Here is a 27905-nt window from a genome sequence, read left to right on the forward strand (position 1 = left end):
AATTGGTAGTAAATTATTATTTTCATCAGGTCCAGTGTCTTAGGAAACAAAAAGTATAACAGTATTATCACCAGAGAACTATCTCACCCCTTGCCACTTTTTTTTTGGGTGCTAGAGATTGAACCCAGGGTCTCATGCATGCTAAACACACAATCTACTGTTGAACTATACCTCCAGCCCTCTTTGTCTGCTTAAGATAAAGATAAATTAAATCCAATTGGTTGAATAGGTGTGAAGGTGATTAGTGCATAGTTACTATTTACATTAATTATATTAGAATAATACCTCCTGCCTACTATTATTCTGGTAGATATTTCTTCAGTTTCTACATTAGGTTTGGTTGCCTAATGTTTTAATATATCCATTGACAAAGCGTTGATACCTAGGGCATGCAACTTTTTGTCAATAGATAATTTCTATCTTGTCAAAAAATCTTAGGTTTTTTTCACTTTTTTTATTGAGTTAAAATAGTATAGCAGTTATTAATTTTATCCAAAATATTTATTGTATGTAATGTTAGATATCCCTATATTTGGAAGTTAAATCCCATAGAATGTGTGAGAATAGGCAGAGAAATTAAGACTATAATTTTGGAATGATACAATAGCTTCACTTTTAAAGAAATGGTAGATTATACTTTCCAGTTTATTGTGAGGCTGGGTATATATTTGCCTATTATGCATGTATGTGTTTACACATGTGTACATATATGTGTATGTACACAAACAAATAGTGTATATGTTTCTTACATTTGTGTGTTTATGGACATTTGCACACAAATTGTTAGAGTAATGTTTTGACAGGGCTTTGTCTAAATCTTCTCATTCACTGCTATGTACAAAGTATTTGGTACATGACTATATAAGTTGTATTATCTGACTGAAATGATGCTGTAATAATGATTTCGAAAGGTTTTTGAAGCTTGAAAACATCAGGTAAATTTGCCTCAGTTTACATATCACTGGTTCCATGATACCTAAAAATACAAGAACCTGTGTATGTATCTTTTTAAAAAATATCTTAATGCTTATAAATACTCATCCTAAATATTTCTTTGTACAAAATTTTGAAGTTTTTTTCCTTTATTTAAAGGATTTTATTTTAGCAGACGAGACATTTCTCTTTGTGAATTCTTCCTTTCAAAGTCTGAATCATTTACTCTATGATGAATTTGTAAAATCCATTTTGAAGATTGTGGAGAAATTGGATCTTACACTAGAAAAACAGACTTTTGGAGAACAAGAGGTTAGAATTTTTTGTCAATAATATTGCATCATTTTATAGTAACTTTCTTTGCATGTAAATATTCAGGGAATAATAGCACATCTTTAGGGGGTTGAAGCAAATTGATTTCATTGGGTGGGATTACTATATGCCATTGATGCTTTTCTGTTGGATATAGACTTGTTGTACACAAAATGTTATCAGTGGATTATTCAAAAAGCAATTTCTATGTTTAATATGTTAAAACTTTTTTTTTTTTTTTAATTTGTTGGGTTTATTTCTCACTTTGATAGATGAGACTTTTTACAGTAGGAAAGGGAAGCGTGGGGTTCCTTGTTTTTTGTTAAGAACACTCCAAACTGGGGCAGAAAATATCAAATTTGCTCTTGAGATATTAGAATGCAGGTAATAGACTGAACATACCCAGGGTTTGTAGCCTGGATAATAGGTAAATCTTTGCTTGAAGTTGCTAGCGTGGAGCTGCCCTGCTCTTTTCTGAGGTGTCTGTAGAGACAGCAAACCACAAGACTGAGACTAGTGTGAAAGGGTTAGAGGTTTCGTTGGAAAACTTTTAGTTTGCTTTTGATCGTAGTGATAATTTTAGGCGCATTTGTGCTTGTTAGAGTTCACGTGTATGTAATTCCACTGCACTTGTGAAGGTACATAAGAGATGATGGGATAGTGGAGAGAATATGCAAAGGGGAAAAAATGGAAGCGTTATAAGGCCATTGCCACATTGGCTGTATTATACTTGTAATGTGCAGTTTTTTTATGCTGGGTGATAGAAACCAGTGTGAGTTGAATTATTTTATGTATTGTATGCTTGTTTAAGATAATTTCATTAAAAAAAAAAACAAACCAAAACAAAACAAAACAAAAAAACTCTCTGAAAGGATATTTCCTGGAACTGTGTCATCCAACATACAAACACTTGTTCATCTTCATTCAGAAGTCTTCACTGGCTTCTCTTTCTCTGTGGTCCACCCTTTTTGCCTGTGCCAGCAGGTCCCCTGTCACCTCTGTCATAGCTGGTCTCCAGTCCTTTGTAGGTTCTGTCTCTGTGTTTATAACCTGTTGTTTAATATTAGAATTTGAATATACAAATTGTATTTGATAACATAGATTTGGTAACACAAACATAATATGTTTAAAATTAAACTTCATGTACTCCCCCAAAATTACATTTTTCGTTGTCTTATTACTGTTCATTATTCTTTTTTTCCCAGTTGGAAACCTCCAAGTTATCATTGATCCTTCTTAACCTTTTACAGTTCTGCCTCTGTCCAAGTATCACTGCTGGCTTCTTGAAGAAATCAGACCCTTGTTTTATTTCTCCCATTCTTTTCATCACTTCATGATTTCTTTGGTTTTTCTGTTGCTTCAAGTCCTGTTGTTCCTCCCAGACGCAGGCTCTTAAGAACCTGTCTCTGCCTTTATCACGTTTTCATTCTTTCCTCATAGCATCAGGTCTAGGACAAGAAGATTGAAAAGTTATTTGTTGAATAATATGTGATCGAATAGTACAGTGTTTGGTACAATTAATTTTTAAGGATGGAAATGAGGCTACTGGTGTTTGGGTGATCCCGACTTCAGATCCAGCTGCTAACTTACATCCTGCTAAACCTAAAGATTTTTCAGCTTTCATTAACCTGGTGGAATTTTGCAGGTACTTTGTAAAATTTTAATTATTTAAGACTGAAAATTATTAGTAATTGGGTATAATAGAGGAAATACCCTTAAATAAATATAAGAAATAAAATAGTATAAGGATTTAAATCTAAAATCATTTATGTATAGACCTTTAAAATATATCTAAATGAGCCTTTTAAAAAATCTAAAGGTAGATTAAAAAAGAATTTACTTAAAATGTTATACAATAGAATTATAATTTTTATAACCCATGTATTTTTAAAGATAAATAAAAATTAGTAGGATAAAAATTTCTACCTTAAACATTTAATTTGTTTTTACAGAGAGATTCTCCCTGAGAAACAAGTAGGATTTTTTGAACCTTGGATGTATTCATTTGCATATAAGTTAATTTTGCAGTCTACACGGTTGCCACTCATCAGTGGTTTCTACAAATTGCTTTCTATTGCAGTGAGAAATGCCAAGAAAATAAAATATTTCGAGGTAAGAATTTTGGAAAATATGGTTTAGTCTTGTTGTTTTCATTCTTTTTTTTCCCCCTTTGGAAAAAAATGAGTGTATATGATGCATTATGAAATATATTTGATTATGGCATATGCAGTTTTAAAGTCTACTAATTATATGTATATGTGTGTGTGTGTATATATATATGTATATTTGCATGTATATATATTTTTTTGTTTTTGTGATACTGGGGATTGAACTCAAGAATGCTCTACCACTGAGCTACAACCTTTTTTAAAAAATATTTTTATTTTGAGATAAAGTCTTATTAACTTGCCAAGGCTGGCCTTGAATTTGTGACCTCCTGCCTCAGTTTCCCTAGTCGCTGGGATTATAGGTGTGCGCCATCACGTCTGGCTTTATTATATATTTTTATTTTCATTTTTTTGGGGAGTGCTGGTGATTGAACCCAGGGCCTTGTGCATGCGAGGCAAACATTCTACCAACTGATCTGTGTCCCCATCCCCTTTTATTTTATATATATATATATATATATATATATATATATTTTTTTTTTTTTTTTTTTTTTTAAGAGAGAGAATCTTTTTTTTTTTTTGGTAGATGGACACAACACAATGCCTTTATTTTTATGTGGTGCTGAGAATCAAACCTGGGTCCCACTCGTGCTAGGCAAGCGCCGCTCTACCCCTGAGCCACAATCCCAGCCCTTATTATATATTTTTAAAAGTTGATATTTGAGTGTCAGTTGGATGACTGTCTTTGAAAAGTTAGTGGCATTTTCTGCTTTGATTTTTAACCACCTGGCTAATTTATTCAAGATTCCTAGGAATTTTTGAATTGCAGTCATTATTTGTAAGTTGTGGGCTGTCTCCATACTTAGCTAATCAGAAACTCTGGGGGCAAGCCTGAGTGATTTGTGCAGCAATTCATCCAGATATTTTGGTGCCTTCTGAGTTTTGAGAATGACTGTGATAGCATCCATGAGGCTCCATTTTGTCACACAAGTACTCTGCTTGTGTAATTTCAGGAGAAGCAGGTCTCCCAGAACACAGATATCTTACTGGAAGATGGAAAGGGAAATGGACTTAGTTCAGCTTCCCTCTTCCTGTTCTATTTCTTATTGGCCTCTGCCTGGAAATGCTCTTATAGCTGAGTCTCTTTTTTTTTTCCACACTGGATTTTGGTAAAGTGGAATGAGTTTAGCCCTCTGGAGAAAGGTTGGGAACTGCTGGATTAGAATATAATATTTCCTAATTCTTGCTTAGTGTACTAATTTGATATTTTATTTGACAGGGAGTTAGTCCAAAGAGTCTGAAATGCTCTCCTGAGGACCCAGAAAAGTATTCTTGCTTTGCTTTATTTGCAAAATTTGGTAAAGAGGTAATTTTTAAGTGATTTATCTTAGTGTTTTATAGGTTATTTTTAAATGAATGTGTAGTGAAAAAATCCTAGTGATCATAAGTGACATAATTTTTTTAAAAAACTGGTTTGCTAAATTCAGATTGGAAGTTAAGGTCTTTAAAAAACTAACACAGCAAATCATTGTGTTTCAAAAGTACCTTGAATTCCCTTAAAATAATTCAACTGAGTGATGACAACTCAAAATCAAAATATATTTCTTAATTTTTTCATATAGAGGGGCATTAGGCCCTTCAACAAATTATCTTGGAGATCAGTGGTTAGTTTGTAAGTGAACATGGTCATGTCAAATAAAGTCTATGTGCTCATTCTTTGTATTTGAAAATAGACTAAAAGTTTTAAAATTGATTTTCAAATTGCAGTCTCTCTTCAGATATTTACTATTGTCTTATTTCTCATTAAGGTATCAGTTAAAATGAAACAGTACAAAGATGAACTTTTGGCCTCCTGTTTGACCTTTGTTCTGTCTCTGCCACATGACATCATTGAACTTGACTTTAGAGCCTACGTCCCTGCATTGCAGGTAGATGAATTTTTTTGAGCAGACCCACATCTTCATTGCTATTATTTTTCCTAAAGAGCATGGAGATACCAAGGATCTCCATGCAGAATCACATATGCAGGCTGCATGAATGGCTTAGCCTCTGCCACTTCCCAGCTTTGGTGCTCAGGAAACCTGACATGGCCTCTCTGAGCTTCCCTTGCAGGCAAATGTGAGAATTACACCTTGCATATGTTGGAAGTCCGTAGTAAACCACCAGTCTTGTGGACTGGTGCTATTTGTTTTCCTTGTGGTGACCTGGACTGTACCCACATACCTCCAGCAATGTCTGGGCTCCTGTGATAGAATAATGGTGTATTACACAGAAACCACAATTAACTGGTGGTTTTTTTTTTTTCTTTAAATCTCAAATTCACCATTTTTCTCTTTATCATGTTTGGATTGACATAGATGGCATTCAAGCTGGGTTTAAGCTATCCCCCGCTGGCAGAAGTAGGTCTGAATGCTCTTGAAGAATGGTCAATTTATATCGACAAGCATGTAATTCAGCCTTATTACAAAAATATTCTCCCCTGCCTTGATGGATACCTGAAGACTTCCACTTTATCAGGTAAGGTTTAAAAAAATTGAAATATGCATCATGATTAATAGGACTGTTCATATTTTTTGAAACTTAAAATTTGAACCCAGTGTTTTCATTATATGTTTGTTTTTATTCCCTAGTTATCTCAATATAATTGCAACAATAGGAAATGTAATCAAGTTATTAAAATATTTTTCGTTTTATTTGTTTATATCTTACTAAGATTTATAAAATCTTCAGGGATAGAAACTCTTTGTAATTCCTAATATACTACCTTGCAAAGAATTTTTGAATAAATCAGACAAGAATTAAAAATATCAGAAGCCAGGCATGGTTGCACACACCTGTAATTCCAGTGGGCTTGGTGGGCTGAGACAGGAGAATTGCAAGTTCAAGACCAGTGTCAGCAATTTAGCGGGACCCTGTCTCAAAATAACATTGAAAGGGCTAATAATGTAGCTCAATAGTAGAGCACTTACCTTTCATGTATGAGGGCCTGAGTTTGATCCCCAGTACTTCCAAAAAAGAAAGGAGAAAAAAAAAAGAAAGGAAATAGTGATTTTGTGTTTTTGTTGGATTTTTATTCATTTTTAAAATATAAGCTAAGAATTGGGGGAAAAAAAAAAGGTCAATGGAGAAGAAATAGGTTTAGGAAAAGATTTTTAAAGAAAAAATCATCTGACCAGGCAAAAAAATATTACTAATCAGGGAATGTAGTACTAACAGTCAAAAGGCTGGATTTACTTAAATGAGAATGAAAAGGAATATTACCAAGTGCAAGCAAAAAGAAAGATTCAGTTGGGAGAAAGACTGAAGTATTAGTAAGAATTTTAGAATTTTAAATTTCACTATATTAAAAGTGGAAATGAAATGTTTTATTTGTGAAGTTTTACCTATGTAAATCATTGTTTTGTTATTAAATGTTATTGTCTTGGAAACATTAAATAGAAGTTATCTGACAGATTTTACTGTATCTAGTTGAAACATTCTGAATGTATGTTCAGAATTCTTGAAAAAAGTTCAAATTTTGGAAGATTTTTATATAAGTGATTGTGAATCTTGTTTTAGGGATGAAAAAATTTCATAGTAGTTAATCTCTATAGTTTAGGCTTTTAAAATGCATATTATATAAGGTGTACTGCTATTTGAGTAGTTGACAAAAATTCATACACTTAGAATATACGAAATAGCAAAAATCTTTGTAGTATTTTTATTTTTTGTTTTGCATTTGATTCTGTTAATTAAGTTTTTGAAAAGACTTATGTTTTAGATTAATGAAGGAAGTTGCTGTGATTGTTTCAAAGGATCTGTCTATTGATAGATATGTGTATTCTAGACCATATGATGATAGAAGCAGAGTAAGCAAAAAAGAACATCATGTTCAGGGCAACCACTATTTTTAGTAACTTTGTACTCGATACATCAAATTTCCAGAACAGTTGCATGAATAGTAAAAAGAACTACTGTATACTTCACCTGGATTCCTCACTTACTAAGCCAGTTATTAAGATTTTGTACCATTTGCCTTTACTTTCTATATCATGTGTGATTTTGTGTGGGTGTATATATTTATACAGGACTTTTTTGTGTGTAAATTCTTTGTAAGCTGCAGGCATCATGGATCTTTACACATCAGTGTCCCATTGTGTACTTCTTAAGAGCGAGGACTTCCTTTTACATAACTACATTATTCTTATAAAAAAATCAGGAAATATGGGTACATACTCTTCTAATATATAGTCCATAGTAGTTATTTTCATTTGCCCATTAGTTTCTTATATAACTATATTTTTCTTGATCCAGAATCCAGTGTAGAATTTATATTGTATTTAGTTGTCATTACTCTGTGCCAATGTCTTGATTTGAACGGTTGTGGGGCGGTTTTATGAGACACTGATGATGCACATTGAAGAATTCCTTGTCCAGGCAAGGAATTTTTGATTTTACTTTCAAATGTTCTATTTATGATTTGTTTTAAAAATAGGTAGTTTATAGAGGTGTACTTTAGGACTGTAAATATTCTTGTTCCTCATCACACTTTCACTATAATTGTTCTAGTATTCCTTGATAGTTCTTCCTTTATTATTGTGATAGTTAGAAAAGAGTATTTTTCAGGGCTGGGAACATGGCTCAAGTAGTAGCGTGCTCACCTGGCATGTGTGAGGCACTGGGTTCGATTCTCAGCACCACATAAAAATAAAAAAATAAAGATATTGTGTCCTCCTAAAGCTAAAAAATAAATATTAAAAAAAGGAGTATTTTTCTACCATCTCTAATCCTTCAATCCTAGTTGATATTCTACTGTAAGAATTAACTTTTTTCTCTTTTATTTATTTATCTATATCGCTTGGGACTCATGGATTCTTATTTTTTTCAGTGGGTTGATTTTGATGGTCAGATGGTAACAAATTTGGCTTGTATATGAGGTGTGGGATCTGGCTTCAGCAGCAGGATGTAATTCAGGATCTTCTGATGAGTCTGTTCCAGTCTAAGAATCAGCACTTCTTCAAGGAACCATGATGCTTTTAATGGACAGTGGTGCTTAAAAACAAGACAACCAGTGTGAAGACTTTATGTTCTAGAAACTTAGTTTTTTTCATCATAACTAAGATTAGGATTTTAATGTTTATATGTTTGGTAGTAGAGTGTATTCTCCTTAGTATTCATCAAATTTAAAATTGATTTTTGTTTACTGTTGTTAGATGAGGCCAAGAACAACTGGGAAGTGTCAGCACTTTCTCGAGCTGCCCAGAAAGGATTTAATAAAGTTGTGTTAAAGCATTTGAAAAAGACAAAGAACACTTCATCAGTAAGATATCCTTTGTATTTTCTTTACCTTATATAATACAGAGATTAGAAAAGAATCCTCATTTGAGATGTTAGTTGTTTTTACATATAAATAAGTGTAGTACAGAAGTAGTTTCAATATATGTTTGGCATGAAAATATAAACTGTATTAATTATTTGGCTGTTGTCTTGATGTTGTTGTCCTGCTCATCCCTACCCTTAAATGTGTTTAGTGGATAATGCAGAGTAACATGGTTCATTTTCAACAAGCACATTGGAATACTGATACCATGGATATGTAAGATTGATTCATTCTTAAATACAACTTTATCAAGTTCATGCTAGTTTTGTGCTTTTTGATGATAATTTTTTGACCAGTTTTTTTGAGATGAGCTGTATGATGTGATAGGAAAAAATGATATAAATGGTAAAAGCTTTGTTTAGGGAAAGTATCTATTTTTGGTATGAAGTGAAAATTACAACTTGAAAAACTTTTAATGTTGAAAATTGATAAGTAAAAAACCCTAGCATAAATGCTTTGTACTCTATTATTTTTGGTAGCTTTTGATTGAAAGACTTGCATGCAACTAAAAATGATTTTCTGAATTTTTAAAATAATTTTATCTCACATAAACAAAGATGGATAACATAACTTGAGCATATCTTTAGTTTTACAAATAAGATTTTTTCACAGGTACACAATGCCTATTCCCTAGGATGCCTATTCCTTAGGACAGTTTTTTCTAAGTGAGGATCCCTGGGTTCCAGGGTGCAAAGCCAAAGCTGTTTCTGTTGACATTTGCACCATGATATGACAGTGGGCAACACTGTTGTGGTTCTTTTTAGCATTTTATTGGCACTTGCCTCTAAGCACATTCTGGAAAGTTTGCCTAATCCAGTGAATCAGTATTTTATTCAGATGAGCAATACTTGAAGTTACCAAATTATGCACAAGTACAAACATTTATTCAGATATAAAACAAATCAAGGATTTTAATGTAATCCAGTTCATTGATAAGGTTTCAAATTCCACATTACAATAACAAACCTTTAAAAAACTACCAATAGTATACTTTTGGTGTAATATCAAAGAACTGTAACCACAATTATGTTAAAAAAGACTTAAAATGCTCCTCCCTCTTCTAGCTACGTGATTCTGTGAGGCCTAAATCCTGAATCTCACAATGTGCCAAAAGGGATCTGCACTTACGTGAAACAGGGCTCCCATTCTGAGGATTTTTGTTTGGAAAATTGAGTTACTTTTCTTGACAGTATGTCATTCATTCACTTGTAATGTGTTTAGTATTTTAAAAATAATTATTTAAATAATTTAAGTTTTAGTTTCTAATGTAATAAGTATTAATGAGTGTATTTTAAAAATAATAACTTTAAATAATTTAAGTTTTAATATCTAATGTAATAAGTATTGATGAGTGTATTTTAAAAATAATAACTATTTAAAGAATTTAAGTTTAATTTCTAATGTAATAAATATTAGTGAGCATTACCCACATAAATAAAACCTTTCTGGGGTTTTCTGATATTTCTTAAGAGCTTATTAAAGGAGGGCTGGGGATGGGCCTCAGTGGCAGAGCACTTGCCTCACACATGTGAGGCACTGGGTTCGATCCTCAGCATCACATAAAAATAAATAAACAAAATAAAGGTATTGTGTTCATGTATCACTAAAAAAATATTAAAAAAAAAAAAAAAGCATAAAGTGTCCTCCCCAAAAGCCTGGAACTCCTGCTCTAGGAAATAGATATCCAACTTCATAGTTGGAAGAAATATGACTTTTATGAATTTGCGATAAAATTAAAAGCACTACCATGTAGGATATAATTAACCAGTAAGAGGATTGGGGGCATCGATCGCTCTGTGGTATATAAGAACCTGGGGTTGATCCCCAGCACTACAAAAAAAAAAAAAAAAATTAGCAATAGGAAGGGTGATAAAATAGTTTTTCCTTATTTTCATCTTCTCTTTAATTTTAACTCAGATATTACATGTATACAATTTTTCATTTTGTAGAATGAAACACTGTCCTTAGAAGAAATAAGAATTAGAGTAGTACAAATTCTTGGATCTCTCGGAGGACAAATAAACAAAAATCTTATAACAGGTAATGTTTTCTTTCAAAATAAATTAATGTGTGTAGATATATTTGTGCTTCAGTTGGGATCAATAGTGTCATAGTATATTTTGATATTTATTCCTATGTGTGATTTACGTATTTTCAAGGAGGATTATAGTGAATAATGTACCACTTGATGAAATGTTTTTATTATACTCATGCCATTGGAATAATTCAACACACTAACAGAGCAAATGTTCCAGCTTGATTTGTTACACACACACATATATATTTTTTTTCCATTTTGAAACAATCTAATTTGGCATTGTTTTCTATGGGTAAACTTTATTTTAGGGGAATTTAAACTTTTAAAAACTCAATATTCTTAATACGTGGATGCTTTTAGATTGTTTTTATGACAATAATTTTGATTAGTAAAAACTCATTTGTTTTTACTTTTGAAATTTGGTATTAAATACACTAGTGGCTTACTGTATTTAACTTAGTGGCTTGGTTATTTAGGAAATTTGAACCTGTACTTGGAAATAAGCAGGAAATTTTTAGTAAAAATATTTTTCATTTACCATTTTTTCCACAAAATACCCTAAGTAACTCTTACTGAATTTGAATATTAAATATTCCAGATTGTTAATTTGTTTGAAAATATTTTTACTTAAGTTAAATTAAAAAATACTGTTGTCAGTACTTTTAGATGTTCTAATTACATATCTGAAGTAGTAAAAAGGAAAGATGAATAAATGTTTAGTTTAAAAGTTTAAAAAGACCCTGATTAGCCTGGCATGGTGGCACACATGTATAATCCCAGTGGCTCAGGAGGGTGAGGTAGGAAGATCATGAGTTCAAAGCCCACCTTAGCAAAAGTGAGGCACTAAGCTACTTAGTGAGACTCTGTCTCTACATAAAATGCAAAAAAATAAGGCTGGAGATGTGGCTCAATGGCCAAATGCCCCCACCAAATACTCCGATTGAGCCAATGAGAGGTAGAACAACTGATTTAAGAAGGATTTTGAATGGAAAACTACTCTTCTTTTTTGTCAGCCACGACTTCAGATGAAATGATGAAGAAGTGTGTGGCGTGGGACAGAGAGAAGAGACTCAGCTTTGCAGTGCCGTTCAGAGATATGAAGCCTGTCATTTATTTGGATATATTCTTGCCCCGGGTCACAGAATTGGCTCTTTCAGCTAGTGACAGACAAACTAAAGTACTTTTATTTTTCATTTCATATCTTACTTAGGATCTATTGCTTTGAAAACACATTGGGTAGGAAAAGAAAATATATTTTAGCCATTCCATTATCATTAATTTTGTATTTTTCTGATTGCTTACTTATCATTGATAAATAAAAGTTAAACATAAATTATCTTAATAGATAATAACCTGGCAGAAAATTAGTATGCCAAAAATTCTTCATGATAGAAAATACAGTACAAAGGGCATTTAAAAATTATACTTGGTGTTTGATTATTCCTTCAACCTTAAAAACAAATCATCTGAAATTTTAATATAGTGTTATAAATAAATATTTGCTAACCATGATAGTTGTAAATATGCTTACAAATGAAGTGATTGTCTATAATTCTGTAATGGGGCATTATTCAAATATAGTTCTTAAAAAATTTTTTTTAAAGAAAAAGCAAAAATAAAGGAAAATACATTTCTTGTGAATGTATTAGTCCCAGTGTCTAAAGCTTTTAAATATCAATTCTTGGCTCTTAGATGAAGATCAAAGTGAACAGAAGCATTAATTTTATCTAAGAAGTGCTACTTCCAGTTAATTTATATTTGAATTACATTACATGATAATGATAGTTATGTGCAACAAGTTTTTCTTCTTGAAGGGCTAAATTGAAAAATACTTCAAAATATTCTTATGAGCATTATAATGTAAGCTTTGTTGAACTCTTGGCCTATTTAGGTGGCAGCTTGTGAACTGTTACATAGCATGGTCATGTTTATGTTGGGAAAAGCCACTCAGATGCCTGAAGGTGATCAGGGTTCTCCGCCCATGTACCAGCTATATAAACATACTTTTCCTGTTCTGCTTCGCCTTGCTTGTGATGTAGATCAGGTAAGTGCATGATTTGAATAGAAAACTTAAAAAGAAAAAAAAAAAGTGGTTAGGCATGGTGGTACATCCCTGTAATCCCAGCAACTTGGGAGGTCGAGTCAGGAGGATTGTAAGTTCAAGGCCAGCCTCAGCAACTTAGTAAAGCCCTAGGCAACTTAGTGAGACCCTGTCTTAAAAGTTAAAGAGCTGGGGATGCAGTTCAGTGGCTACACACTTCTAGGTTAACTCCCCAGAACAAAAAAAAAAGGTCTCCTTCAGTTGTCAAAGGGTTTGCTACACATTGGAATAATCACCTGGGAATCTACCAAACATTCTGATTTGATTGGTTATGGATGTGACATGGAGAATAGGACTTTGAAAAGTTGTCCCAGCAACCTCTTTTGTGCTACAGAGTTGGGGAGCCAATGTTATAGTCACTGAGAGTCTAGGCATCCTAAAGTGGATTAGCTGTCACCCTGCTCATGGATGGATGAACTCCATCTTTCAGGAAGTGAAAAAGTGGCTAGGAGTCAAGGAACAGATTGGAAATGTTGGGAAATGACCTGTTCTTGATACTTCATGGACAGAACCTCCATTTCTGTCATGAAGCAGAAAAACAAATCTCAGTTCATTTTATGAAGCTGGCATAACCCTGTTATCAGAGTGTACACATAAAAAATAAAGTGAAATGCAGAAGTCACTTATAAATGTATTGGAAAATTTTGCAACATATATGAAATCATCATGATTAAGTGGAATTTTTGAAACTGAAATTTACCATATAAATAGTTTAAGAAGTAGCTATTCTCTCCATAGAAGCCTAAAGGTCTTTGGCTGATCTTGGTAGGCTAGGCCTGATTTAATGTTGTCTTAATATAGTAAAGACTATCTACCTGAGTTTCATAGTCAAATCACGGTGATCTGGTTCCTATGCCTATTGCTGGGAGTGGTTCCTCAGTATTTGGAGTAGGCAACAGAAGCAGAGGCACCTGCCTCTCCTCTTTGACTCTGTTCCTCCCAATGGCATAGACTTTAAAGTCTGTATGTATAGGACGCTGATCTGGCTTTCATTTTGTCACAGGGATGGCATTCATGATGTGGGAAGCCACAGACTCATTATTTGCTTTGTGGTTGATTAATGATAATCTGTATCTAATCTAGAATACTTTGTATACACATTTAAAATCAAAGTAATGAAGATAAATAATGTGTACCCTAAATTACCCTCCTAACTAGAGGAACAATGAGATTTAGAGGTACATTTTTCTTTGCTGAACTCTAGAAAGTAAGGAAGAATAGTTCATTATGGAATTGAACTAGAAAAAGAAATTAATGAAATAACAGTAGTAGTTTTGCTTCATTTTGCCCTACTGTAAATGCCATTTAATGTTCAATTTCCAGTTTAAATTTACTTTAACACAAAGGAAAAAAACTCCAGTAAAGTCTTGTTTTTTCAGGTGACAAAGCAACTTTATGAGCCTCTTGTTATGCAACTGATTCACTGGTTCACTAATAATAAGAAATTTGAAAGTCAAGATACTGTCGCCTTACTAGAAACCATATTGGTGAGTAGTGGTTGATTCTTTTCTTGCTATTCCTGTTGTCTAGTTACATTTAATACCAAAATGTAGCCTCTAGTTGGATCCTTTTATCTTTTGTTGTATTTGATTTCTAATGCCATTTTAGTGGACACAATGCCATATTTATTTATTTAAGTGATGCTTTTAAATATCTATAACTAAATAATATTTCACACATTTTTCTTCTGTTTTCTGGGAAGGCAATTGTAAATTCAACAAATTTTATCTCATTAAAGGTGTGTGTGTGGTGCGTGTGTGTATGTGTATGGAGTAAAAATGTTCTTTGACTTATTGGAGGTATGGTAGCTCTTTTTAAAATACTTTTAGTATAATACTTAGTTTAAAAGTAAAAGGAATTTTTGAGCTTTCTCAATATTTTCCTGTATTCAGATTCAATTGTTAAAGGGTCCTACTAATAGCAGTTTATCTTTTACATAGAACTCTCCTGACATGGTAGAGGTAGAATCCTTAGGATCTGACCAGTGGCTTGCTGAGGACAAAAGTAGTGAGGTCAGCTAGACTATGGTATCTTTTGATGCTATGTATATTATTATAATACATACAGTAATAATTTTTATTGTTTGATTTTGTCTATTATTTCAGTGTATCATTTTATTTTGTTATACACTTTAGAATTCAAAGCTGTAGTTGAACACATAGTGAATTTGTTCAAATATATCCTTTAATTCTTTGTTCTTGCAAATTGACTCCAGTTTACATCTGTGTGCCATTTTTCTCTTAAGTTTGAGATGAGTCAGGAAAATAGGGAAATTGACAAGAGCATCCAGAGAGAAGCAGTGAAGGTATTAAGTTTGTGAGGATTTGGATTTGTTTTCATGTTTTTATTGTGTAGGGGCATTGTGAAAAGGGAGGCTAGAATGGTGTTGGACAGAAGAGCAGATCATTCTGTAGGGCAGCCACATATCCTATGTGTAATTACAAATAGTACTACTTTCACTCCTAGAGTCACCCTAATTGTATGCCATGTGATAGGCAACAGAGAGTTAGTTGTTGAACATTTTTAATTAGGAAGCAGACCGTAATTATATCTGTAACATTATTCCTTGCAGTGTCTACCAGTGAATTCTGCTTCTAATAAATACAATTAATTTAATTTGTGGTTTACTTATATTCAGATTGGGTTTGTTTATATTTAAAAAAATTTATTATACATGGGCACAATATCTTTATTTTGTTTGTTTATTTTTATGTGGTGCTGAGGATTGAACCCAGTGCCTCACATATGTGAGACAAGCGCTTTGTCACTGAGCCACAATCCCAGTCCTGTTTATATTTTTTGTGGTACTGGGGATTGAACCCAGGGGTGCTTTATCACTGTGCTTACATCCCCAGCTCTTTTAATTTTGTTTCGAGACAAGGTCTTACTAAGTTGTCAAGGCTGGCCTTGAACTTGTTAGCCTCCTTCCCTGCTTCCTAAGTCTCTGGGATTATGGGCATGTGTTGCCATACCTGGCTGGATATGTTTATTCTATTATGTTTCAATTCTGAAGCAGCTATTTTAGTTATTGCCTTTTCCCTTTTGATTCTTAAAGGTAGCTGAAGTAAGGGGTTTCAAAAGAAATCTAGTGAGATAATGATAAAGTAAAATGAGATGGCTGAAAGAGAAGGTAATGAAGAAATGTGAACTTTATAGCATAGCACTTCAGTGAAGGAGAGCCATTATTTTATTAGAAAGAATCTTCACTTCCCTAACATCAGCACATGCACTATCTTAGTCTGTTGTCTGTTGCTATACTGAACATCACAGACTTTGGTAATTTATAGAGAATGGGCTATAACTCATGGTTCTGGAGGCCAGGAAATCCAACATCAAGGTGCTGATATATGATGAGAGCCTTCTTGCTGCATGGTAGCATGTGGAAGGCAAAACCTGGTGAGAGAGTGCCACCATGGGGGTCCATCCTCATGACCTAATTTCAATTCTGTTTACCTCCCAAAGACCCTGACTCCAAATACTGTTAACATGTGAGTTTAGAGATTATTTTCAACATAGGCTTTTGGGGTACAAATTCAAATTATCTCAGAATTTTCTCCCTTTTCCATGGAATTTTCTTTTTTTTTTTTTAATACTTATTTTTTAGTTCTCGGCGGACACAACATCTTTGTATGTGGTGCTGAGGATCGAACCCGGGCCGCACGCATGCCAGGCGAGCGCGCTACCGCTTGAGCCACATCCCCAGCCCCAACATGGAATTTTCAATTTATTATTTAGTGTAAAAGATAATGTTTTCCTTGTGTTAAAAGGAACTTGTCATTTGAATTTAGATTCAGGGAAACCAGATTGTTTCTCTTAGTGTTTATTTTTTCTTGTCTTGTGCTATAAATAATTTTCATAACATTCTAGTCATGCTCAAAGGCAGACTAAGGGTATTTGGCTGCCATTATATGGATATAACATTAGTAAAATAAATATGTCTTTGTTTCAGGATGGAATTGTGGACCCCATCGACAGTACTTTAAGAGATTTTTGTGGTCAGTGTATTCGAGAATTCCTCAAATGGTCCATTAAGCAAACAACACCACAGCAGCAAGAAAAGAGTCCAGTAAATACCAAGTCACTTTTCAAGCGACTTTACAGCTTTGCACTTCACCCCAGTGCTTTCAAGAGGTTGGGAGCATCACTGGCTTTTAATAACATCTATAGGGAATTCAGGTATGTGAGACACATGTGTACAAGGAAGGGTATAAAATTTGCTCTTGAAACTTGTACTGGTACTTTTGAAAAGTGGCTTAGTGTTTCTGTCCATGTATTTATGTATCAAGTATTTAGTAAGTAATTATGTGCTGGATGCTGTGCTGTGTTCCAAGGTTTAAAAATGAATTAAAATTCAGTTTGTACTCAAGATGCTTAGAAACTACTAAGAAATACATGCAAACATAATACTGCAGCAGTTTTGGAGCCCACGGGGGGCATATCCAGTCCAGTCAGCGTAGGTTAGGCAAAGATGTCAAAGGTAGGATGTAAAGGATAAATGAGAACAAGCCAGGGTGTCCAGGTCAAAGGGATGTGGTGGAGAGGTAAGAAATGGGATGGCATCTGAGTTGATGCAGACATTGGATTTTTCCCAGACTGTGGTGTTGAAGGTTTGGGAGATAATACAGCAAGGCTGGGGAGTAGGGTTTGGGCTGCTGTGGTGAAAGTACCAGCTACCTCTTGTTTCAGCAAATCTGTGGCGTTTTGGGAGCTGGGATCAGTGCGGTTAGATTTCTTCTTAAAATTATCTGTTGGTAGTTGGAAGGAAAGTGGGTCTAAGTGTGACACCAATGAAGAGGTTTTTTCAGAAGTCCAAGAAAAAGATAATTACTGACCTAAGGTGGTAGTGGTGGTTGTTCATTGATTCCATCACTTATTAAGTATATTATGAACCAGTAACTTATTAAGAATATTAATTACTTGTTTAGAATGTTATGAACCAGTGTGCATCTATAGTCCCAGCTACTCAGGAGGCCAAAATAAAAAAGATCACTTGATCTCAGGAGTTTTGAGTCTAGCCTAGACAACATAATGAGACTCTACCTTAAGAAAAGAAAAGAATAATAGCAATAATATGTGCCAGGTATGGTACCAAATGCCTAGATATAATGATATAGCCCTTCTTGAGGGCTACATGTCAGAGAAAGAGATACTAATTAATTAATCACAGCAATAAATATAAAGCTTGCAACTGAAATTAGTGATGCTACATAGTAGTTCATAATTACTAAGTAATCTTATAGTGAGAATCTAAACTTGTTTGGTCAGAATAACTTCTCTCAGAAAGTGACAGCTGGCATAGAGAAGAGGGAATCAGTGATAAATATCTGATGACTGAGCCAGGTGTGGTGGCACATGCCTGTAACCCCAGTGGCTTGGGAGGATGAGGCAGGAGGATTGCCAGTTCAAAGCCAGTCTCAGCAATAGTGAGGCACTGAGCAATTCAGTGAGACCTGGTCTCTAAATAGAATACAAAATAGGGCTGGGGGTGTGACTCAGTGGACAAGTGCCCAAGTTCAATCCCTGGTACCTAGAAAACAAAACAAAAACAAAAAACCAATATCAGATGAATGTATGGATGGGAATTTATATGTGTGATGAGAATTGGCCACTTAGAGCCATATGTTAATTTTTCAGCATTTTTTTTTTTTTGTACTGGGGATTCAGGCCAGGGGTGCTCTACCACTGAGCGCCCAGCTTTTTAGTTTTTATTTTGAGGCAGGATCTTGCTAAGTTGCTGAGGCTGGCTTTGAACTTGTAACCCTCCTGCCTCAGCCTCCCAGGTTGCTGGGATTACAGGGGTGCACCACAGTGCTCTGCTCTTTTTTAACTTTTTGTTGTGGTGGTGGTGGTGCTGGGGATTGAACCCGTTGCCTTGTGCATGCAAGGCAAGTGCTCTACCAACTGAACCATATCTCCAGCCCCTCTTTTTTAGCTTTTTAAATTGTGAAAACTATTTGTAGAGAAGAGTACGTAAAGCAAGAGTGTATAAAGTTTATAGAATAATAATAGTAAAACAGGTTGTCACATACCCCCTAGATTGAGAAATAAGGCATTACTAGTATTCTGGAAAACTTCTTGCCCTTCCAGGGCCATCATTCTCCTGACTTAAGCTACTTCCTTCCTGCTTTCCTTTTCTTCCTGCTTTTCTCCATAGTTTTATATTTATCTCCTATCCCCAAACAATATATTTTTGTGTTTTGAAAAGTGAGTGGTGAGGGCAAGCACAGTTATGTGAGACAAAGGCAGTCTTTTAACTTTTTTTTTGTTGTTGTTCTGGGGATTGAACCTTGGGGCACTGAATCACAGAGCAATATCCCCAGCCCTTTTTATTAAATATTTTTTAATTCTGAGACAGCATCTCACCAAGTTACTGAGGTTGGCTTTGAACTGTGATCCTCTTGTCTCAGCCTCCTGAGCCACTGGAGTTACAGGCATGTGCCACCATTCTGAGAATCATTTCCCTATTGAGGGGTTCTGGGAGACTAAATTGAATGGAGACTGGCTTCATCCTTCCTTATAGATCATAAGAGCAAGTTGGATCAGCAGGATCCATAGTCAATCCTGGAAGGCAAGTTTCTTCAGAGATGGCCATGAAGTGGACCAGAATCTGATGTATGGGGGAAGTATCATCCAAGGGTATGGGCTATCCCTTAGTTCCTCTTCTCAGCTCAGAATGCCCACCTTGTCTGTCAGGAGTAAGTCAAAGTTTAATACTCCTGTGGCTAAATGAGCACTGTCAGCTGATCTAGGCAGAACACAGAATTTCCCAGAACATGGTCATGATGAGCCAGTCTCAGAGAAAAACTTGGATTTGCCTGGGCATTCTGTCCAGGTGGAAGGATACATTCAGCCATGTCTTGTTGGAGACAGCTATCAGCATGTCTTTTCTGCAGTCCCTGATTGCCAGTTTTGTGTTATGTCGAGCTCGCTCTGTGTGACTATGAGGGACTTTTTATATGGTGCTGAGGATCAAACCCAGTGCTCACACATGCTAGATGAGCACTCTACTGCTGAGCCACAAACCCAGCCCCATCTTTTGGTTATTTCTTGACTTCTTTCCTGTGTTTGGGCTTCTGTTTCCTTACCCTGTATCATTGTCTTTCTTGTGTACTCTAATTTGTTAGACCACATTTCAAGTGGCTAATTTGAGAAAGAATGCATGAAAGAGAACTGTTTGATATCTTGCATGTTGGATACTATAAATTGAAGCACTAATATTTCCTTTCTGCATTCTGACGAACTGGTTTCATGCTCCTTTGGAGGGCAGCTTATTTTGTCATATAATTTCTTTACTAATACCTATCAACTGCTTTCCTGGCGCCTAATATAAAAACTATTAATACTTACCTTGGCCTTGTATGACCTTTTCTGTTCAACTTACAGTTCTTTCACAAATCATTCCTCCGAGTGAACCTTTTGCTGATTGACTCTCTGTTTTCCTGCTTGCCTCCATGTTCTTATCCATACTGGTTCTGTTTTTTTTTTTTTTTTTTTTTTTTGCAGCATCCTTTACTTCAAGGATTTGAAATGTTGGGGCATGAGGGGGCTTGTGTAACTCTGAAAGGCCCTGTCCCCCTTGGGAATAATTTTTTTTTTAAATTATTATATTCATGCCAGTGTGACTACCAGTTTCCGTTTCTCATTGTAAGCCCCATACCCTCGTCTGTGCTTTGCTCTGCTTTTCTTATTGCACGAACGCATCCATCCCAAGGGGTAATGCAGTGACTGAGGCTGAAGGCTTCACTGCAACTTCCAACTCTTAGTTTTGTGTGAACTCCCGTGACAGTTATTGTGTTATATTTAATCTTTTACTATCCTGTGTCTTTAAGGAACACATTTTCCCATGAGATATCTGACCTCTCTAACTAGGTGTTGGCCCTTGGTACTTAGGACACCAAGTTTACTATCTGTTACAGTCACATGTCACTTGATGGCAGGGGTGCATTCTGAAAAATGTGCCCTTAAATTATTTTGTCATTTTTATGAACATTGTAGAGTGTACTTACACATTCACTAAGTACACAGTGTAAGACATCTGTACTGACATTAATCATTGTAATCCTCTAGGACTACTGTTGTATATGTGGTCAGTTATGTGTGACTGTATAAGTTAGATGGTGCACAGATGTTGATTGAATTGATTACTTGCATGTACTAGATCTACTTGTGAAAGGCTCAGAGTTTACTATTGGTATTGACTTAAATTTTTTCTCATAATTAAAAATAATTGCTTGCCGGGTGCAATGGTACACACCTGTATTCCCAGCGGCTAAGGAGGCTGAGGTAGGAGAATCGCAAGTTCAAAGCTAGCCTCAGCAATGGCAAGATGCTAAGCAACTCAGTGAGATCCTGTCTCTAAATAAAATACAAAATAGGGCTGGGGATGGGGCTCAGAGGTTGAGTGCCCCTGAGTTCAATCCCCCGTAGTACAAAAAAAAAAAAAAAAAGGGGTTTATTTCATTGACACTCAGTAGCTGGATAGTGAAAGTAGAAAAAATGTTACATTCTATGATCTTAAATGCATACTTTTTTGTGGCGAGGGGATGCTGGGGGCATTTTACCACTGAACTTCAATCCTAATTCTTTTTATTTTTCTTGAATTTTACCAAATGTTTATTTTATTTTACTTTACACATTTTTTTATTGGTGAATTATAGTTGTACATATTAATGGGATTTATTGTTACATGCACACAATCTGACAATATAATTTGGCCAACTTCACCCCATAGCACTTCCCCGTCTCTCTCCACCTGCCACCCTTGGGTCCCTTTCCTCTACCAATAGCCCTTTGATTTTTAGGAGATCTACTCTCAGCTTTGTTTTCCACTTTCCTCTCAAACTTCTGCATGTAAGAGAAAACACATGACCTGTAACCTTCTTAGTTTGGCTTACTTTGCTTAGATGTTGACTTGATTTAAGGTAGGATGAGAGCTTTTAAATTTTCTTTATTTTAGAAGAACGTGGATGTGTTATATGGTATCAGTTCTTCTTTTTCCTTACATTAAGTTTTAATGAGCTTTGTAAAATGTGGTTGGAATAGTGGTTCTAAGGTTATGTGCCAGGAACAGTCTCCTAGTGGGAGGAGGCATATGATACCCTTGGATGGAGAAAAGCCAGTACTGCCTCTTGATTGATTTATAAAGCCTCATGCTTTAGTCTGCTCTTGAGGAAGTATTATTATTATTGTTATTATTATTATTATTTGTGTGTGTGTGTGTGTGTGTATGTTGTTGGGGATTGAACCCAGGACTTTGTGCATGTGAGGCAAGCACTGTACCAACTGAGCTATATCCCCAGTTCAATAAGGAAGTAGTGTTCTTTGAGAAACATTTTAGGTTGTTTTATGTTTTAAAACATTTAGATTTTTATTGAAAAGAAAAAACAAATTTGTTGAATGTTTGCATTCTTTAATACCATCACTTTTTTTGTGTGTGTCCTTAGCACTTTATTATTTTCTTAGGTGAAGCTTAACATTCTTTATTTTGCAGGGAAGAAGAGTCCTTAGTAGATCAATTTGTGTTTGAAGCCTTGGTGATCTATATGGAAAGTCTGGCCTTGGCACATGCAGATGAGAAATCCTTAGGTATGTGTCATACAGGTGTTCTGTTTGCTGTAAGGTTTTAAAAGTTTTTTTACCCAGTACTTAAGGCTCAGGTTATTTTCTTATAAGGGATGTTTTCTTTTTCATATCTTCCATAAATAAATTTGATGTGTCCCTTCTGTACCTCAAATCCAGTTTGTAGGTTTTTCAAGTCCTCACCTAAGATTCCCTTATGGCTGTAGAATTAACCTTGGTTGGTGGAACATCCTGCAGTGCAGCCACTCAGTGACTAATGACATGAACATGAAAATGTGCAGAGTCACAGTGCTGAAGAAAGCTGGATGCAGTAGCCACTGAGAGGAGGCTAATTTCTCTGAACTCTCTAATGATGACTTAATAGGTCTCATTATAAGATTGTAATAAAGCTATTTCAGCCATGATTAAGGAATATGAAAAAGGTTCTGTGTCAGAAGTGGGTTAGGCTAGAGTTGTTAAAGAGTAATAAATGTTAAGTTTTTATAATTAAATTGTGTCTAAACACTACTAGAAATGTCATAAAATTTTTGAGCTAGAAGACTTCCTAGAAATCTCAGTTGGGTTGGGTGTGGTGGCATACGCCTGTAATCCCAGTTGCTTGGCAGGCTGAGCTAGGAGGATTACAAGTTCAAGACCAGTCTGAGAAATTTAGTGAGGTCCTAAGCAACTTAGTGAGACCTTGTCTCAAAATAAAAATTTAAAAAAGGACTGGGAATTTGGGCATTTGACTCCGTGGTTAAGCACCTCTAGGTTTAATTGCTGGTACCCGCCCCCCCCCCCCCCCCCATAACCCAAAAAACAAAAAACCTCAGTTGGTTCCAATACTTCAACACTTGTCAACATATAGAGTGTTGGTGGCTCATTACGTCACATAGCTGTGAGGTGGCAGGACTTCTCTTTTACTTGTCCACATCTTGGTTTTTGTTTATTTCTTAAAAAGACAGTTTAGAGGTTAGGATTTACCTTTATGTCAAAAGTCTGCCATAGGCAATAATGCTAAAAATTTAGTCCTTACCTTAAAAATTTACTTTGTTTATATTGATTATCCATGTAGATGCATTTTCTCAGCAAATGAGACTTTTCCTAAAATCGCTGCCTTGTGCCAGGCAGTGATTCCCAGCACTGCAAAAAAGGAATAGAAAGAAAATCTTAGTGACAGAGGTTACTTTGCACCCTTTTTCCTTCCCTAAATAATTATAGATCTCTTTGAGTGGTTTGCCATCTTAGTCTGTTCTCCTTCTCCAGTGGCTATATTACTAAACTATAATATGGTTTATCCTACACAGGAAGAATGGGAGGCCAAGGAACTTATACTCCTTAAAGAATAGCTTTGAATTGAGGTTTTAAGGTTCTGGCCTAACATGGGGTTTTGTAATATATACTTGGTCTCTTGTCTCTAGTTTATTGTGTAAAGTTGTGCTTTGGCTGCTGACAGTGCTGGTGGTGCGGATTGTAGTTGGTATACTGTAGTTGTGATAATACTCTGTGTATATGTGTGCATACTTACGCCATGCTATCATAGTTTTAAATCTGGGTTTGTTTTTGGACATGCAATATAAACCATTTATTGAAATTTTGTATTCTGAAGGATGGATCAATATTAAATCTAGGGGCTAGGGTTGTGGCTCAGTGGCAGAGAGCTTGCCTAGCTAGCCCGCATGCGGCACTAGGTTCAATCCTCAACACCATATGAAAATAAATAAATAAAATAAAGGTATTGTGTCCATCCACAACTAAAAATGTTTTTTTAAAAAATATTAAATCTACAGTAAAATTATCTTTTTAATCACAAAATTAGACCTATACATATATACTCTTACCTTATTAATAATAATCAGCTGTATATTTTCTTTGGAATCTATTTTGTTACTGGAGAACAGGTACAATTCAACAGTGCTGTGATGCCATTGATCACCTCACGCGCATCATTGAAAAGAAGCACATTTCTTTAAACAAGGCAAAAAAACGACGTTTGCCACGGTAGGTAATATTGTTTCTTTTTCTGGTTTTTCTCCCCCCACCATAAAAACCAGTTTTTTAGCTACTAAAGGATTATTAGGGACAGATGTTTGGAACTATAAAGATTTAATTTCCTGAAAAAAAATGTATGGAAACAGAGAGAGTCAATTTTCCAAAGGAGTTAAAAAGCTTTCTGTTTGAAAACATTTGATTTAAGGTGGAAGTTATTTGATCTTGGTTGGAATAGTAGAATTGAAGATTAATTTTGAAACTGAGACATTTATTTTACCTCTATTGCTTTTTATGTTATTATTGTTATCTTTTGTGGTGCTGGGGGTTGAATCCTGAGTCTTGCTCATGTGAGGCAAGTGTTCTGCCAGTGACCTATATCCCAGCCCCTACCTGTACTAATTTTGAATACAAGTTTGATGTGGATATTTAGCTAGTGTATGCATGAATTATTGTGCAGTAAAATTTGAAGTTTAAGAATTGAATGTTGAGGGCTAGGGCTGTAGCTCAGTGGCAGAGTGCTTGCCTAGCATGCGTGAGGCACTGGGTTTGATCCTCAGCACCACATAAAAATAAACAATAAAATAAAGGCATCATGTCCATCTACAACTACCAAAAAAAAAAAAGAAAAAAGAAAGAAAGAAAAAAAGAGCTAAATGTTGAATAGTAGAATTTTTGACAGACACAGGATTATAGAATGATGACATGAAGCTGCTCAAAGCCCAGGCTAATTGTTGGGTCAATGGTTTTCTGTCATTGGTATCATTTCCACCCCAGCGGTGCCTCATTGTCAGATAGGATTGGGGGATGCTATACTTCCTATATCCTCCCGTGGGTGGGGACCCCTGATCTGTTTACTAGCAACCATCACCCTGGAGAAGCATGTAGATCAAAAGTAATCTTTTCTCCATTTTAAAATGAATTCTTCCAGATTCTTAACTTACAAAATTTCTTTAAATAGTTGCTTTTCTCTCTTGTTCTCTTGTAGTACTAGGGATTCAACTCAGGGCCCCATGTATGCTAGGCAAGCACTGTATCGTTGAATTACACCTGCATTCCAGTAGTTGGTTCTCAAACTTTAGCTGTAGGTGTAATTAAAATAGATTGCTGGTCTGGCCCTACCGTCAGGATTTCTGTGTCATTTCTGAAATAGAGTCAGAGAACCTGCATTCTTAACTAGTTCATAGGTAATATTGGTCCACATGTTGAGAAGTACTGCTTTAGATCTGAAACCCTTATTTGATTTAAGTTACATTGAAAAGGAAACACAAAAATATTTGGTGTTGTTCTATTGTAAAATATTTTAAAAATTTTCCCCTAGATCAAAAAATAATAAAATGAAGGTTACCAGCTGTTGAGGTCATTATTTTCTAATGATAATACATTAAAAATGAGCTGATGGACTGGGGTTGTGGCTCAAGCAGTAGAGCGCTCACCTAGCACGTGTGAGGCACTGGGTTCGCTCCTCAGCACCATATAAAAATAAAATATATTGTGTTCATCTGAAACAAAACAAAAAATATATTTAAAAAATGAGCTGAATGCCTTTTAATGAGATTTTTTTACATATATCAGTGTGGTAAAATTGCATTTACAACTCCTAGACTGTTGTATAAGCTAAATATTGAATGTTGGAGAGCATATTAAAGACATTGTGTTCTATCTTGGTAGAGGATTCCCACCTTCGACATCATTATGTTTATTGGATCTTGTCAAGTGGCTTTTAGCTCACTGTGGAAGGCCGCAGACAGAATGTCGACATAAGTCCATAGAACTCTTTTATAAATTTGTTCCTTTACTGCCAGGTATGTTGATTTTTACATTCCTAAGAAATGATGGGTTTGAGTTTGCTTTTGCCAGTAGCTTAGACATGCATACTATTAAAAACACAATCTTCCTAATCAATGATGAAAGATATTCTGAAGCCAATTACTTGAAAGAATATACATATTTGGCTTCTGAGATAAAACTGAAAAATCAAACAATACACCTGATCTTTGTGTTCTTTAAATGAGTGTTATGTTTTCTTTCTTTCTTTTTTTTTTTTGGTGGTACTGAGGATCGAATCCAGGGTCTCACACGTGCTAGGCTAGTGTTCTGCCACTGAGTCACATCCCCAACCCTTATAATACATTTCTAATAAATAAAAAAATAAGTATGTTAAGTAATTGTTTCAGATTTATGTGATAGATGATAAAGATTTATAGAAAGAGTTATTTTGATGTTAATCAAATGGTACAGAGTAAGTAAATTTAGAATTTCCTAGTATCTTAATTATTTGGTACCAGGAATTGAACCCAGGGGCACTCAACTACTGAGCCAAATCACCAACACTTTTAATTCTTTTGAGGCAGGTTCTTGCTTAGTTGTTTAGGGTTTCACTAAGTTGCTGAGTCTCGTTTCGAACTTCTGGTCCTCCTACCTCAGCCTCCCAAGCTGATGGAATTACAGGTGTGTGCCACTATGCCTTGGCTTTTCCCAGTATTTTAGATTTCAGTATAGTTTTGCTTTTTTAAAATCCCATTTAGAATAAGTAGAGCTGTATCACTATTGGAGTTAACATGATATTAATTAAGATTCAAAATATTAACTTAATGAGATAATGCAGTTCTATTTCAACATGTAATTAATAAGAAATTCCCATAGTCCTTAGTCTGAATGATCTCACTCAGATCAGTGATAGTAAAAGAAAGCAGTTAACTTGTTCTTTTGAGGAATTTCTCATTAAACATTAAATTGCACTTATGAGCTTGAAATAATTACTATATTTATCAGGAATATATTGTTTTATTTTCTCTACTAAATCCAAACACGGATTTGGTAGCTTTGAATATGTCCCAGGATGGAACGTGGCCTAAGATTCCCCCTTCAGTACTCTGGTCACTAGTCTAGAGCCAGGACTCTGTGTGTCTGTGGCATGTGCCTCTGAGCAGGAAGGGTAGTTATCGCACAGAGGAATGTGGGCTGAAGTTAGGTTTACTCAGAAGGTTTCTAAATTTTTTATACTGTAGAATATATTCTGATGTTATATATATCATGTGTTTTATATATTATATTCATACCATATATTATATGTGCCTCATAAATATATAATATAGGGCCTGGGGTTATGGCTCAATGGTAGAACCCTTGCCTAGCACCTACCTGTAAAGCACTGGGTTTGTTCCTCAGCACCACATAAAAGTAAATAAAATAAAATTGTGTATTGTGTCTATCTATGACTAAAAAAATATGGAAAAATATATAGTATGAATTTATTTCATACTCTACTTTTATATAAATAATGGAAGTATGTATCATTTTAGAGAATTGCTTGAAAACATGATTAGTATTTCAGATTTGCTGCTTTTAGCTTACCAAGTTTTTGTTAATCTCCTAAGTCACTCTCCTAACAACACTGTGAAGTCAGTCAGTGAGAAGTGTAGGCAGCATGTGTTTTGCTGTTTTGAAGGAGCTGAGGTCCAGGTGTTTCATAGGCAGAATTACTTACTGGCAGAGCCTCCACCT

General features: G+C 35.0%; 1 protein-coding gene and 1 non-coding gene across 3 annotated transcripts in view; both read left to right on the plus strand.

The window, feature by feature from the left end:
* The window catches only part of Prkdc (protein kinase, DNA-activated, catalytic subunit), a 175759-nt gene that overhangs the window by 25006 nt on the left and 122848 nt on the right, over positions 1–27905 (plus strand). For both annotated transcript variants that reach the window (XM_071602379.1, XM_027932827.2), the window contains exons 16-30: positions 1093–1245; positions 2775–2890; positions 3198–3357; positions 4633–4719; positions 5162–5281; positions 5711–5870; positions 8546–8652; positions 10662–10752; positions 11764–11927; positions 12642–12794; positions 14231–14338; positions 16801–17027; positions 22342–22436; positions 24311–24410; positions 26070–26203. In XM_071602379.1, the coding sequence (XP_071458480.1) occupies positions 1093–1245; positions 2775–2890; positions 3198–3357; positions 4633–4719; positions 5162–5281; positions 5711–5870; positions 8546–8652; positions 10662–10752; positions 11764–11927; positions 12642–12794; positions 14231–14338; positions 16801–17027; positions 22342–22436; positions 24311–24410; positions 26070–26203 (1975 nt within the window). The remainder of the gene's footprint in view (positions 1–1092; positions 1246–2774; positions 2891–3197; positions 3358–4632; positions 4720–5161; positions 5282–5710; positions 5871–8545; positions 8653–10661; positions 10753–11763; positions 11928–12641; positions 12795–14230; positions 14339–16800; positions 17028–22341; positions 22437–24310; positions 24411–26069; positions 26204–27905) is intronic.
* Positions 26298–26363, plus strand: LOC114090714 (small nucleolar RNA SNORD50). The gene has a single exon (XR_003582406.1). It is a non-coding gene; the product is annotated as a small nucleolar RNA SNORD50 (small nucleolar RNA).

The sequence above is a fragment of the Marmota flaviventris genome, chromosome 15 (genome assembly GCF_047511675.1).
Source record: "Marmota flaviventris isolate mMarFla1 chromosome 15, mMarFla1.hap1, whole genome shotgun sequence".
Taxonomy (NCBI): domain Eukaryota; kingdom Metazoa; phylum Chordata; class Mammalia; order Rodentia; family Sciuridae; genus Marmota; species Marmota flaviventris.